The sequence below is a fragment of the Rhinatrema bivittatum genome, chromosome 2 (genome assembly GCF_901001135.1).
Source record: "Rhinatrema bivittatum chromosome 2, aRhiBiv1.1, whole genome shotgun sequence".
Taxonomy (NCBI): Eukaryota; Metazoa; Chordata; class Amphibia; order Gymnophiona; family Rhinatrematidae; genus Rhinatrema; species Rhinatrema bivittatum.
This window is the reverse complement of record NC_042616.1, coordinates 464,561,080-464,574,287: the sequence shown is the minus strand read 5'-3', so window position 1 is coordinate 464,574,287 and position 13,208 is coordinate 464,561,080. Positions and strand designations below refer to the sequence as shown.

Here is a 13,208-nt window from a genome sequence, read left to right as displayed (position 1 = left end):
CATGCAGCTGGCAGACAGTGGAAAGAAGAGAAAAAAAAAAACTACGATAAGGTAAAGGAAAGAAAAACAGCTGCAGCTCTGAAAAAAATCACTTACAAAAACTGTGAAGAGAGAGCAAAGCTGAATACTGTGACCCACATGACTCCACGGAAAAAAGACAGAGACTCTACCTAGGGGGGCAGGGTGGTAACTACAGCTGCACATGCTCAGTAGGGCATGTTTGAAAGTTCTAGAATCTTTGAGATCAAAGTTCCAGACCAGGCTCCATCCGAAGATGTCACTTCATGTGGGAGGACTACCATCCTACTTGCCTTCGGACAAATATATGATTCCTTATGTCAAGTAAAATATGCATTCTAATTACTTTTTAATTCAACTGCACATTAATTGAAGTTAGTTTAATGTTTTATGCTAAATGTACTCCCTTTTTATGGATGTAGGAAACCAGAATGCCATCACTGCTGCCGTGCAGGTGCAGTGCCCGCTGTCTCTCATACACAAATCCTGAAGCATTTTCTATTTACAGCACACAACACGAGCCCTCTTTTCAGTAATGCAGTAAATATTCATTCCGTTTTTTCTGAATGAATTCTGGATAGCCTTAAGGACACATTATCTACTAGATAAGGGAGCCCTGACCGACGTGCCGCAAATGCGCAGTAGAGAGCAGCTCTACCGTGCATGCGCGGGCGAGCACGTCGGCCAGAGTTTGCCAATTTACAAAAATGGCGCTGGGGGGACCCGTAGCGGCGGCGGCGAGGACCAGGACCCATAGCGGCGGCAGGGACCAGGACCCGTAGTGGCGGCGGCGCACGCGCCATCCGAAGGGGTTGTGAATGAGCTGGGAGGGGAGGGGGAGGGAGGAGAGAGTGAGGTGAGGAGTGGGAGGGAGAATAGAGGTGGGAGGGAGAATGGGGGAGGGGGAAGTGGAAGGGAGAATGAGGGGGAGGTGGAAGGGAGAGGAGGGGGAGGTGGAAGGGAATGAGGTGGAAGGGAGAATGAGGGGGGAGGTGGGAGGGGGAGGTGGAGGTGGAAGGGAGAATGAGAGGGAGGGGAAGGTGAAAGGGAGAATGAGGGGAAGGGAGAATGAGGGGAAGGGAGAGGAGGGGGAGGGGGAGGGAGAATGAGAATGAGGTGGAAGGGAGAATGAGGGGGGAGGGGGAGGAAATGAACCAAAAAAAATTTTTTTTTAATGTAGCCCGTTGTTACGGGCTTAACGGCTAATATTGCTATAAATGGTAAAATTACCACAATTTCTAATTTCCTTGAAATATATGGCAATGTTTACTAAAATAAAGGGTCTATCCATTCACAGAATAGGGAAGGGCTAATTACTCTAATCCAAATGCTTTAATATTTTAGAAATACACAATACTAATAATGTGGCAAACTAAGTTACAACATACAGTATTTTACATATGTATGCAGCAGCTGGAAAACACGACAAGCCAGGTTTCAGTGGCATACTGACAGCAGTCCCAGATACCTGCTGAAAACCTCGACTTTTCAAAGCATGACCATGCATGCTTTTAGATCTAGTTAATGTTATAAAAACAGGCATCAACAATAAAAAATTAGTTTTGAACACACAAAAGCCTTGGTCTTCTATTCTATCCACCATCTCCAAACACTTGCTCTTTCCTGCCTGGCTGATCCAGACAGCACCCGAGGACAAAACAGCAGAACATGGATATTTTAACACTACACGTTCTATAAGATTATTATCTTGGGATTTCTCATGATGAACCATGGTGTTTTAATAATTTATACCCTGCAGGGAGTATGCATTTCCTCTACTGAAAGAGGAAGTGAAAGGAGGAAACTGCTTAAGAGGCTCAGCTAATAATTCTTTGTAAACACACACAGTGCTTGGGATAAGCAGCTTGGAATCTAGCTACCCCTTGGGATCCTGCCAGGTACTTGTGACCTGGCTTGGACACTGTTGGAAACAGGATACTGGGCTTGATGGACCCTTGGTCTGACCCAGTATGGCAAGCCTTATTTTCTAGGAAGGGGACACAAAAATACTAACTTAACCTCTTGGAAATATCTCTACTGTGCAGTGAGTGGAGGTCCATTTAGTCACCTCTTCTCCGGCTGCAATCATTGTACTAATCACTTGTACCTCAGAGTGCTGAAATGAAACCATAGTTTACTGTATGAAAATATTTTGTAAAAAAATGATATTATTAATTTTCTGGTATGAAAACCAAGCATGATTTTAAGCTTACAAAACACCAGTATTTTATAAGATTGTGTTAATATTTTTTTTTAAAGGGAACCCTCTCCAAAAAAATCCTTCCAGTAAACACTCTACAAGACAAGAGCTTTTTCATTAAGACAATAATTTGATAGTATTTGCTACAGCAGCAATGCTTTCCCTTCCTGCAGTGCTGGAAACTGGTAGGTTTTCAAAAAACAATTTTAAAGAATCCCTTAAGGTAATATTACCTGTCATGTAATGTATTTATACAGGAGCTGTTTGTGCCCAGAACATGAACAGTACCAATGCCTTCCAGTTACATATTGGCATTGGTAAGTGGGCAATAAAGAAAACCATGTCTAAGCCAGAAGCATGACTGAGTTTTCAAGATAAAATGTCAGCTAATCATTTTACAGCCTTGAAAGACTTTGAGAAAAGGCAATCTAACATCTAAAATTAATGCAATCTTTTTTTTTTTATTTAACAGAATGCTACCAGTTCAAAAATAATGGAAAGCATAAGCTCAACCAAGGATACCAATTAGTAAAATAACTTACTTTATATCCAATAAATTAACTTCTTTGATGTCTATATTGAACAATCCGACGAGTAGGAAAGTTATCTGTGTAAATTTAACCAAGTAATATGCCTGGGTAAGTGTTCTGTTGAATATAACTGGCTAAAGCTATCCGAGTACATTTAGGACAGCTATTTATTCAGCCAGACTTCCCTAACTAACTTTGTGCAAGTAGTGGTAAATATCAGCACTGCCTGGACAAAGCGAAGCCATATTCCGGGCACACCCTCAGTGCTGTCCTTCTTTGATCCTGGATACATTCTGGATTGTAATGAGTTGCTCGGATAAAATTTAATTAGGAAGTGGCAGGAAATATTCAAATCTCAGGTTTTATCTGGGTAACTCCAAAAGCTGATACAGGAAAAACCCTTTGAATTTTGACTTCTTATAGATGGGCCTGGTTGCTTCCTCTTTGTCTATTCATTTCAACAGAAAAACCTGGAATCATCTGGCCCTAGTGAAGTTCAGAAACCAGAAGCTATAATCCCAGCTTGCTCTAAACTCTGATTGCACAGTTTTATGGCCTTACACCTCAGAGAGCATATTCTTTAAACATCTTATTTTCAAAAGCATTTACTTGCATAAAATGTGGTGTCATGCACATAGAAATGCTTTTTGAAAATTACTCCAGAGATTTTGTATGTAAAAGCATAGGTGGAAGCAATTTCATGCAGACTTTTCTATGCACTTTAAAGTGGCATTCTCAGGGGTGGAGAAGCCATTAAGCATATACTTTTGATTTTCATGAACACAGCACCTGCTCCCATGCAAGCATAAATGTGTGCCTATGCCAGGTAGGGCTCTGCATCCACCTGCAAATTTTTAAAGCAGTCTTACAAGTCTAAGTCCAATTTGAAAACCAGGGCGAAGCCTGTGTGTACTTTCTACCCGCTGACTTCAGCCCTGTGTGGGCTGTTATAAAATTACATTCTAAAGCATATATGTTCAGGGTCATGATTTCCTAACTGGTAAAATGCATTAGAATAAATGGTAGCAGCTCAGGATCTGAACATTTTGGGACACCAAGATGGGGTTCTTCTTCAGTTCCGCCATAGGGTCCGTGCATGGAATCCCCAGAGTCTGGGAAACAAGTGCTGGCAATTCATCCCTGTGGAAGAAGCGAAGCATGGTTCTGTAAGGTTCCAGGCCTGGAGGGATTTCCCCTTCCTCCAGTGAGCCACCATCATCATCTGAGGTGTCTGGGTCCCTGTCAGGGAAATTCTTGGTGAGGCATGTCTTGAGGCACCCGAGCAGGGCCAGGAGGGGTCAGGTGTTCCCAACTGGGAACACCTGACCCCGACTTGCAGCCGGGGCTGCAACTTAGCGCAAGTCAGCTCCGAGTTGCAGCCGGGGCTGACTTGCGCCTGAACGAAGGCTTGCAGTCCCTGGAAAAATTCCAACCAGGAGAAGGCCCCTGGGTCCATATTAGCCCCAGGGGAGTCGGAGTAGGGGCCACTGAAATGCCCTCTTGTGGAGAAGACTCCATTTCAGAGTTGCATAGGTCTGGGGTGCTGTTGTATGGGGTAGCTCCTGACCCATCCTCCGACTGTGAAGGACCAGGCTTTGGTCCCCCCTGGGCTTCTTCGCAATGATGACACAGGCAGGACTCCAGTTCAGGCTGTGCGGCTCTGATGTGGCAGGCTGTGCAAAGGGAGTGCCTTCTGAGCTTCTATGCCGCCAGTGCCATTGCCTCTGTGTATAGACACACAGGTAATTTGCCTCGATATGTGCGCTGCTATGCGTGTGTGCACTGATGCGTGTAGTTGTGCGCGCAGCTGTGCGCATGGCTATGTTAGCGACTTGCAAGATGGGTGCATTGACCGTCCGGCCTGCCTACCCCGTGCGTACCGACGGCAGAGGAGGGAAGATGGCGCCGAAGCCCTCTGCACGTAAGATGGCACCATAGAGGGTCTCCACGTGTCTGGAGCCTTGCACCGGACCGGGGCCTAGCCCAACCAAGGCTGCTCAACCTGATCCGGGCTCCTCTTTACCTCGCCGGATGGAAAATAGAGTCAGTATGGCACTCCGAGCCCGGAGACCTTAAGTTAAAGTTCTCTGCTTATCTGGTCTCGGCGCTTACTGACCGCGTGCAGGGACGGTCTCCAGCTGCAGGGAGAGAGGGCTTAACCTTCACTGCCGCGCTCGGTTATACACCCGCTGCCTTTCAGCCGCTCTAGCGGCTAAGTCCATGCCGGTAGCCGGCTACTGGACCAAGGCACATCTCTGAAGGATATCGAAAATCACCTCAGGAATTCTCAACTGGGGGAGGGACCCTTAGGTATCACCGTAGAGCGGGGCTCAATCCTCTTTAAAGTGAAGGTAAGAATTTCTTCTCTGTGCTGCAATTTCTCTAACACTGTGCTAGTATGGGGATAGCGTCCGCATCTGCTAGGAGACGGAGAGATACTGGGGAGCTGAAGTCACTACAGGGGTATATCTAGGGTGACGACAGCTTTGAAATCTGACTCCGTCTCCCATCTGCTAGCAGAAGGGCACATAACCCACTGGGTCCTGAGTCCATCTGGCTACATGCTAGGAAATTTTATTTTTATTGTGGTAATGGGAAATTCAATTACAACTAATAGTATCACAAAAAGGACAGTGATCTGGTATGGAAAATGAACTGCTCCAACTCTGGATCCTTCTGGAGATGAGCTGAAGTCTACTGGCTAGTGTGCTCATGCATGTAGCATAACTATTCTCTGGATTATTTAGATACTCCTGAGTTTCTAAAAATTTACAATTAGGTCACGTGATAAAGCTCCATCACAATCATTGAATGGGGACAAACAACAGAACAAAGCTGCACAGAAAACTATAAATCTACAGTATCACATTTAGAGCTACATTTTAACTGGGGTTCTAAATATATTTTAATTTGCAGAAGGTCCTGCAACTTTGCTATGGCTTGAAAATGAACTCTGAATGGAAAAGTTTCCAGTGTTATCAGTCAGCATCCTTGACAACACAAAATTCACTAAACAAGGAGATGTGTGAACATGTCATGCTGCCTAATTTCATTCTTTGGTACAAAAATGTGTACATGGTTATGACATTCATTATGTAAGATATATAGCAAATGACAGAAGCAAAGACCAAAAAGCTCATTTGCCTTACCTAGCTGAGATTTCTCCATGTTGGCTAGATGCACATATACATTTCTATATACAATCTAACACATCCCCCCCTCCACATCCCATGTCTTTTCTTGACTTCACACATTAGAAATGTTTTTCACTATAGGAAGCAAACAAGAAAAAGTCAGCTGGTGACCACAAATATTAACTAGTCACAGGGCAACAGTAAAACAACTCAATTACATCACAAACTGTGCTCTGATTTCTCAGAGGTTTCAATTGAAATCAGCTGGCCTGTTTCCCTATATGAAATAAAACAGAAAGGATTTTTAAATATTGAGGGTACAGAGGACACATGAAAAAGTAGGATCTTGGGGGGGAGGAGGCGCAGTGTCACTGGTTCCTCTATATGTGAGGCACATCCTTGAAAGAGATTGGATGAATAGTTTTTAAGTTATTGGGTGGGGGGGGGGGGGGGTAGAGGCACAGATACTTAAAGGCAGATAGACACATGGTCATGGTGATCTTATAAGGCTAATTTTCATATAGGAAACTAAGCCCCCTGTTGGTCACCAGCTGACTTTTTCTTGTTTGCTTCCTATAGTGAAAAACATTTCTAATGTGTGAAGTCAAGAAAAGACATGGGATGTGGAGGGGGGGGATGTGTTAGATTGTATATGGAAATGTATATGTGCATCTAGCCAACTCCTTGTTTAGATAACAAAAACTATAATAGGACTATGGACATGGAACCCCACAAGGAGGGATGACATATACTCATAGAAAGACTTGTAGCAGACGAAAGTTGTCAAGAACCAAGTCAACTCAGAGTGCACAAACTGTAGATACAAAGAAGTGCTCTGAATTTTCAAGGCACAAGCTGAACCAAGAGAGGGGAATGCCACTTCCACCTAGAGTTCTTGCCCTCAGTGAAATAGAAATGCTCTGAAAATCAGCTTTACATCCACATTTCCAAGACCACTCTATGATGATTTGGGAAGATGCAAGTCTTATGTGGAAAGTGTATTTCATGTAAATATAATATAAAATTAGATTTTCAGTTACATTTGTGTTCATATAATTTTCTTATTTGATAATTCGCATATATAAGGAGACCACTTATAAGGAATTAAGCTACTTTTTAGCAAACTAAGCAACTGATATGGACATTACAAACCACATAAGTTCACTTTATTAAGCCACAGAATTACATGAAAATAGATGTACATTTTTCCTCATTTCTTTAAAATCTACAACATAGGAGACATGATGCTCTGAGACCTTCAAATCTAAATCATACCTGCTGGTATTTGTCCTGATCATCAATGTAACCCATGATGATGCCAAGGCTTTTTATAACAGCTTCCCGTACCATATCGGCCTTATCTTCCATAAGCATCTGCTGTAGCATGGACAGAACCAATGAGCTACGTATCTCCTTCTGAAAAAAAAAAAAAAGTAGGACTACTTACTGACCTCTGTTTCCCATGATAGCCTTTGTATCACTGAGACATGGTTAAAGGATTATGATATTCCTACTTTAAATTGATGTTGCCCACCAACCTTTTCATATGCGTCCCAATTTCATACAGATCATGGGGGAGTGGTTTAAAAAACATCTTTAAGAGCCACCCAAATTTTGCTAAGATCAACCTTTCTGTCCCACCTCTCCTACGAGATTCTTTGCTCGAAAAATAACTCTGAATATCTGTCTCACCTACTGTCCTCCTGGTTTACTAGTCCATAACTCTTCTCCGCTCTTGATTGCTAATCTCTCCCTTACTAAAACTGTTATTCTAGGGGATTTAAATCTTCATATTGATGCTATCTTAACCATGCCACTGTTATTTCTAGACACATTATCTGTATGTGGATGGGAACAGATCATCTTTGTTGCCAGTCACTGAGCTCGACATTCCCTTGATTTGGTATTTGTAACTGCTGCTGCATTTTCCATTTCTACTACAAATGTCTCTGCTAAGGAAGTCCCATAGAGTGACAATTTCCTGATTTCCTTCTCACTAACTTCTTTACAACAAAATCCCTCATCTTCAAAACCTCAAACTACAATAATGAAGTGAGGCTTCATAAACCAAGATGACCTCTGTACTGAATTTATAACCATGCTAGAATCCCCCAGCAATGACTCACCAGTAGAATTGCTAAACTTATGGGATCCTTCACTAAACACTGTTTTTGATAAATTAGCACCACCATTCACTAAGAAAAGACTCAAAACTGCCCCCAGGTTTAACAATGATTTGCAACAACAAATAAGATTAGTGAGAAAAACTGAAAGGAAATGACGATGCTCCCCTACACTATCAAACCTGTCCAATTATGTTTCCCTCTCAGGCTACCAGGATGCCATTACTTCTACAAAAAAGCTTACCGTATATCTATTCTAAGTTATCAATATCCTTCAATAATTCCAGACAATTATTTCAAGCTGTTAAATGCCCTCCCTAGTCCCAGGGTTGAATTTAGCAGGCACGCATTTGCAGTATACTTTAATGAAAAAGTGATTTTTATCAGGAAGACATTTCAAAATGAATCTAATTCTGCAGTAGATGATTTACTCTCAGAAGGGATAAGATGGGAATACTTTGATGCCATGTTGGAGTCTGTTGTCATTAATATTAATAGGAATTCATCTACCAGTTCACTCAACCCTTGTTCTACAGTCCTGCTAAAACTAATAAAAGTAGAATTGGCTAATAGATTCATAAATTTTCACTTACTAGTGGCACTTTTCTAGATTCACTAAAAAAAAGCATCAGTATACCCAATATTGGAAAAAAAAACCCCAAACAGCAGATCTAATCTACTGCCATCCATCTCATTCTTATCATACCTCGCTAAGATACTAGAGAACTCAGTACTTCAACAATTCATTCCATTCCTTGATTCAAACTCCACTTTAGATCAATACCAATTCAGATTTCGGAAATACCATAATACTGAAATGCTTTTTCATTCTAGTTTCAACATCAATTGTCGGGGATTTGATCGGGATACTTCTTTTGCATTTATTCTACTTGATGATCTCTTCTGCCTTTGACACTATAGATCATTCTATTCTTCCTTCTAGGATGAGGTATCTCAGCATGATTGGTACTGTTCTCTCCTGGCTCACTGTTTATCTGATTAATTGGTCTCAAAAAGTAAAATTTGGTTCCAATACTTCAACTTGGGTTCCACTTTCTTTTGGTGTACTCCAAGGTTCTGCCCTTTTTAATATCTATTTGACTACCTTATGTCTGTTGCTGGCAGGCCTTGGGGTACACTAAAAATTGCATGCAGATGACATTTTTTCTTTCTTCGCAAAACATCCTGGACTTTAATGGAACAATTCATCTTGCTATGTCTATTTGAACAGTCCTTCAGTCTCTTCTCTTCTCTAGCCTCGACTATTCTAATTCCCTTTTTATTGGTCTCCCTGCCTATATAAATTGTTCATTACAAATTAAACAACATTCTGCAGCCCATCTGCTATCAGGTACCTCTGTACATGATCATATTACGCCTGTTTTACAAATACTTCACTGGTAATTGATTATGTACCATGTTCAATATAAACTTGCCATTACCATACATACCTTTCCGAACAATCCATCACCAAGGACTGCAGCTGCATTAAAATATATACATGCCCACCAGAACTCTACGATCTTCTAATCCTGGATTACTGGACGTTCCCACGCTAAGATTAGTCCACTTGGAGGAATCCAGAGTGCACACTTTCTCTACTGTTGGACTCCTATTATGGAACTCCCTTCCCATGGAGATAACATTATCAGAGCCAAATTTCTTTAGAAAAGCTCTCAATCCATACTTATTTCAAAAGGCATATTTCTCATTAAAGTATCTCGTACATCTCGATACCAGAGTCCTCCAGCACTTCTTCTGCAGCTCATGTTGATTTGACTTAATTCTGTTTCCTTTTAATTTTATTATGTACGTTGTTTTGTACCCCACCCTGAACATAGGAAGCACGGGCAACAAATATTTCAAAAAAATAAATAGTGATTATGAAAATTGATAATTTAATATGAAAGCCATAAATAATGGAATCTGGATTAAAATTCAGGTCAATATTATAAACTTTAGGTAACAATAAAATATCTCAATTTTTTGTTGTTGTTGCTAACATTAAGAGCAATGAGAAAATTGACTGCACTTTTAAATTAATTTCAGGAATAACACTAAATTCACTTAGGTCAATTTTTAAACAAATATGAAACTGTCCAACAGAATGCCCAATACTTGCAAACTCTCATCAAAAGCATTACACTTCAAGTCAAGAAGAAACATGGCTTACAGGTTACAACTGCCTTTTCAATGACGAACACACTTTGGGTACAAACAGTAATTACACCAAGGGGAAATAATTGGAGTGTGAGCCCTCTGACATAGGGAGATACCTACTGTACCTGCAAGTAGTCTGCTCTGGAATATCTGAAAGGCAGACTATAAATCATATAAATAAAAATTGGGCACATCTTATCTTTCTGTGCTTCAGTATACCCAACTGTTACTGAGGAACAGAACATTGCTTTTTCCCCCCTCTCAGCTCTTTAGAAGATTTCATACCATTCAGAAGACACAAATATATTACATGTTCACCTGCAGAAGTGTGACATATTTGGCTCCAAAGTATTATTAGTAAAGTGTATTTGGATCATGTTTTAAAGAAAGGTGTTGTAGAAACCCAATATATACAATACATTGGCAAACAGCAACAAGTTTATGTAGAGGGACAATGGATGGTGAGGAAAAGAGAGAATTGGGATAGAATAAAACCAGACTAGTCTTCTGGACCTGAAAGAACTTTGGGTAACGGGGCAGGGGGAGAAGAGTCAGAAGAAGCTGGAAAGCTGGGCCTAAGAAGGAAACCAATGGATGACATAAGAGGAAACCAGAGCCACATGGCTGAGACAAACTGATATCAAATCAAAGAGGGAACTGGCAAGCAGAACTAACAGGCAAACTGAAGTGTGGGGCTAAGACTAGAATGATAATGCATACAGTGACAGGGAATCAGTTCTGGGTTAACTGAACCCAATTAAACAAATTGTTGCACATGAAAAAGGGGAATTAAAGGGGTAACATAGATAAGAATTAATAATGCTTGAGTCTGTTTCTCTTATTACCAATAACATAACTACCCCCGCTTTCAATGTTATTGTGTTGATAAAACTTGCTATGCGGTCTATTTTCTTGAACTTTTAGATTCACACAGTATCAAATGAAGTATAAAATGACAAAAAGAACTGCAGTCATAGCACATGCAAGGAAAGTAGTATTTCAAATCATTTGGAGGAACATCTTTTGATACTAAATCTTAGAAAACAAACACTGGGTATGACAGCAAATAATGACCACAAGACCCACTGAGTTTGCCCATTTTCCCTTCCTGCTGTGATACTGCAGATCCTACTTGATCTACACATTTACCTGTAAGCCAATTAAGAGGAACAGAAGTTCATACATGTGCTTAATTTCCTTCCAGCTTTACAGAAGCAAAAGGCTGCTTATAGAAGTGTATTACTTACAGGAAGATAAGGTGCTAAAGCTCCACATGACTCTGCTACTAGTAGCCTTCTCTCCGGATACTTGTGGTTGATCTAAGACAATGCAGATAAAAATTGTTATATATTTCCTCACTTTTAAGCAAATGCACACATTAGTCAAAACTTCAGATTAGCTTTCTTTATCAATGTCAGTGTTAGGAACCTTAAATATTTGAACCAATATATAGAAATTCATTTTGGTTATCATGCATGAGCCACATGTTAAATATTGACAAAGCCTTCAATATCTGTATGTTACAATACTGCCTATCACTTAACTCAACCTTATAATTACATTTAAAAGTACCTTTCTTAAAATTTCTGCAAATAAAGTATTACTCAGGGAAAATAAAGTCAGTCTTTCACAGTGCAACAAAATGAAGAATCCTCTTCAAATCTCTTCCACACTGACAAAATAGGTGGTAAAAGAGCAGTAGTGCAGGCCCGTCCGTACTGTGACCATAACATGGGTAGAATCGCGTGATTTAGGCAGTCTATGAGGCGGGGAGGGGAGGGAGAAAGGATTAAGGCAGGAAAAGGATTTGGTAAGAAAGGGGAGGAGGACCGGCGGTTGCTGAGCCATTATTTGAAAGGAAGGTCCTCATTGGTTGTGAGGTAGTGACAAGGGGCAGCGTTGCCTGCCAGATCTACCAGGCAGGGCTGGGATAAGGTGCACTTGACTTGTTGTCCGCAGTGCCTTATCCCCAGCTTTGCGATCAGGGTGGGAAATAATGCTATTAGGATGAGGAGAGGCCAAGATCGCGGCAGCAGGCCGAGCCTAACCAGGCTCTGCTGTAAAAACGGGGGTGGCGTGCTTCTGTAGCAGCATGCTTCGTCAGGCTGACGCACGGGATCGGGGATCGAGCCCCCCCCCAAGCTCCCTGCAGCCACAGATTGAGGCGGTGAGTTCCGGCGAAAGCGGCCCGGAGCCGGGCTTGAAGAGGTGAGAGAGATAGTACCCTGCAGTGGGCACGATATCAGCGGGCATCCGCTGGACCTTTCCCTCAGCGCGAGTTCCCGCCTTCCCCCCGGCCCGGGGGCGAGATGCCAGGTACCCCCCTCCATCTTGGGGGACACGAGGCCCGCAGGCATAGGCTATGTTCCCGGCTTGGAGGCTACACCTCAAGACATGGAGGGCTCGAGGGTGGATGCCAACATCGGGGTATGTGATGACAGCATGCGAGCGGAGCGATTAGAGAGGGGCCATGCGGTGCGGAGAGGGACCTCGGAGAGCAGAAGTAGACGAGAATGGTGGCAGGAAGCAGAGCTGCGGGACAGAATGAAGATGATGCAAGGACACAGCAGGGGCCTTCCCAGGGTCATTTTTTGTGAGGCCAGGTGCAGTGAACCGATCGGGAGTGACGAGAGCGAAGATTGCGGTGAGTGCGGGCGGAGGCCTAGATATCCCAGCAAGCTTAGGGGTGGGGGAAGGGGAGATGGTGTGGAAAAAGGGTTAGTTCACACCTGTCCTGATAGAGTTCAGGGTTTTGGTGGCTGGGCAGCTTGGTACCCTGGCTCCAGTGGTGGGGAGACTGGGATCAGTGTACAAGGGCATTCAGGGAGGGAAGGCAGGGAGGAGCCACATCTCCCGCATGGAAATAGGATGATGGGTGATGTTGAAAGAGTGGAAAGTGGGCATGGGGAGGGTGCAGGTTATAGGATGGATATTGCAGCTGGTGCACCTTTTGTTGCAGGTCAGGAGGAGGAGGAGTCCCCTGGTACGTCCATAAGGGATTGGAGAGAGAAGACGTCGGTGCAGTTTCCTGAACGAAAGAGGC

General features: G+C 42.5%; 1 protein-coding gene across 9 annotated transcripts in view; it reads right to left on the bottom strand.

The window, feature by feature from the left end:
- RELCH (RAB11 binding and LisH domain, coiled-coil and HEAT repeat containing) overlaps nucleotides 1-13,208 on the bottom strand; it is a 500,624-nt gene that overhangs the window by 232,573 nt on the left and 254,843 nt on the right. For all 9 annotated transcript variants that reach the window (XR_003854685.1, XM_029590486.1, XM_029590488.1 and 6 more), the window contains 2 exons: nucleotides 11,413-11,484; nucleotides 7,158-7,298 (listed from right to left, as the gene is read on the bottom strand). Coding sequence is in view for 8 of the 9 variants with exons in the window: in XM_029590486.1 (XP_029446346.1) it covers nucleotides 7,158-7,298; nucleotides 11,413-11,484 (213 nt within the window). In the remaining variant the exon portion in view is untranslated. The remainder of the gene's footprint in view (nucleotides 1-7,157; nucleotides 7,299-11,412; nucleotides 11,485-13,208) is intronic.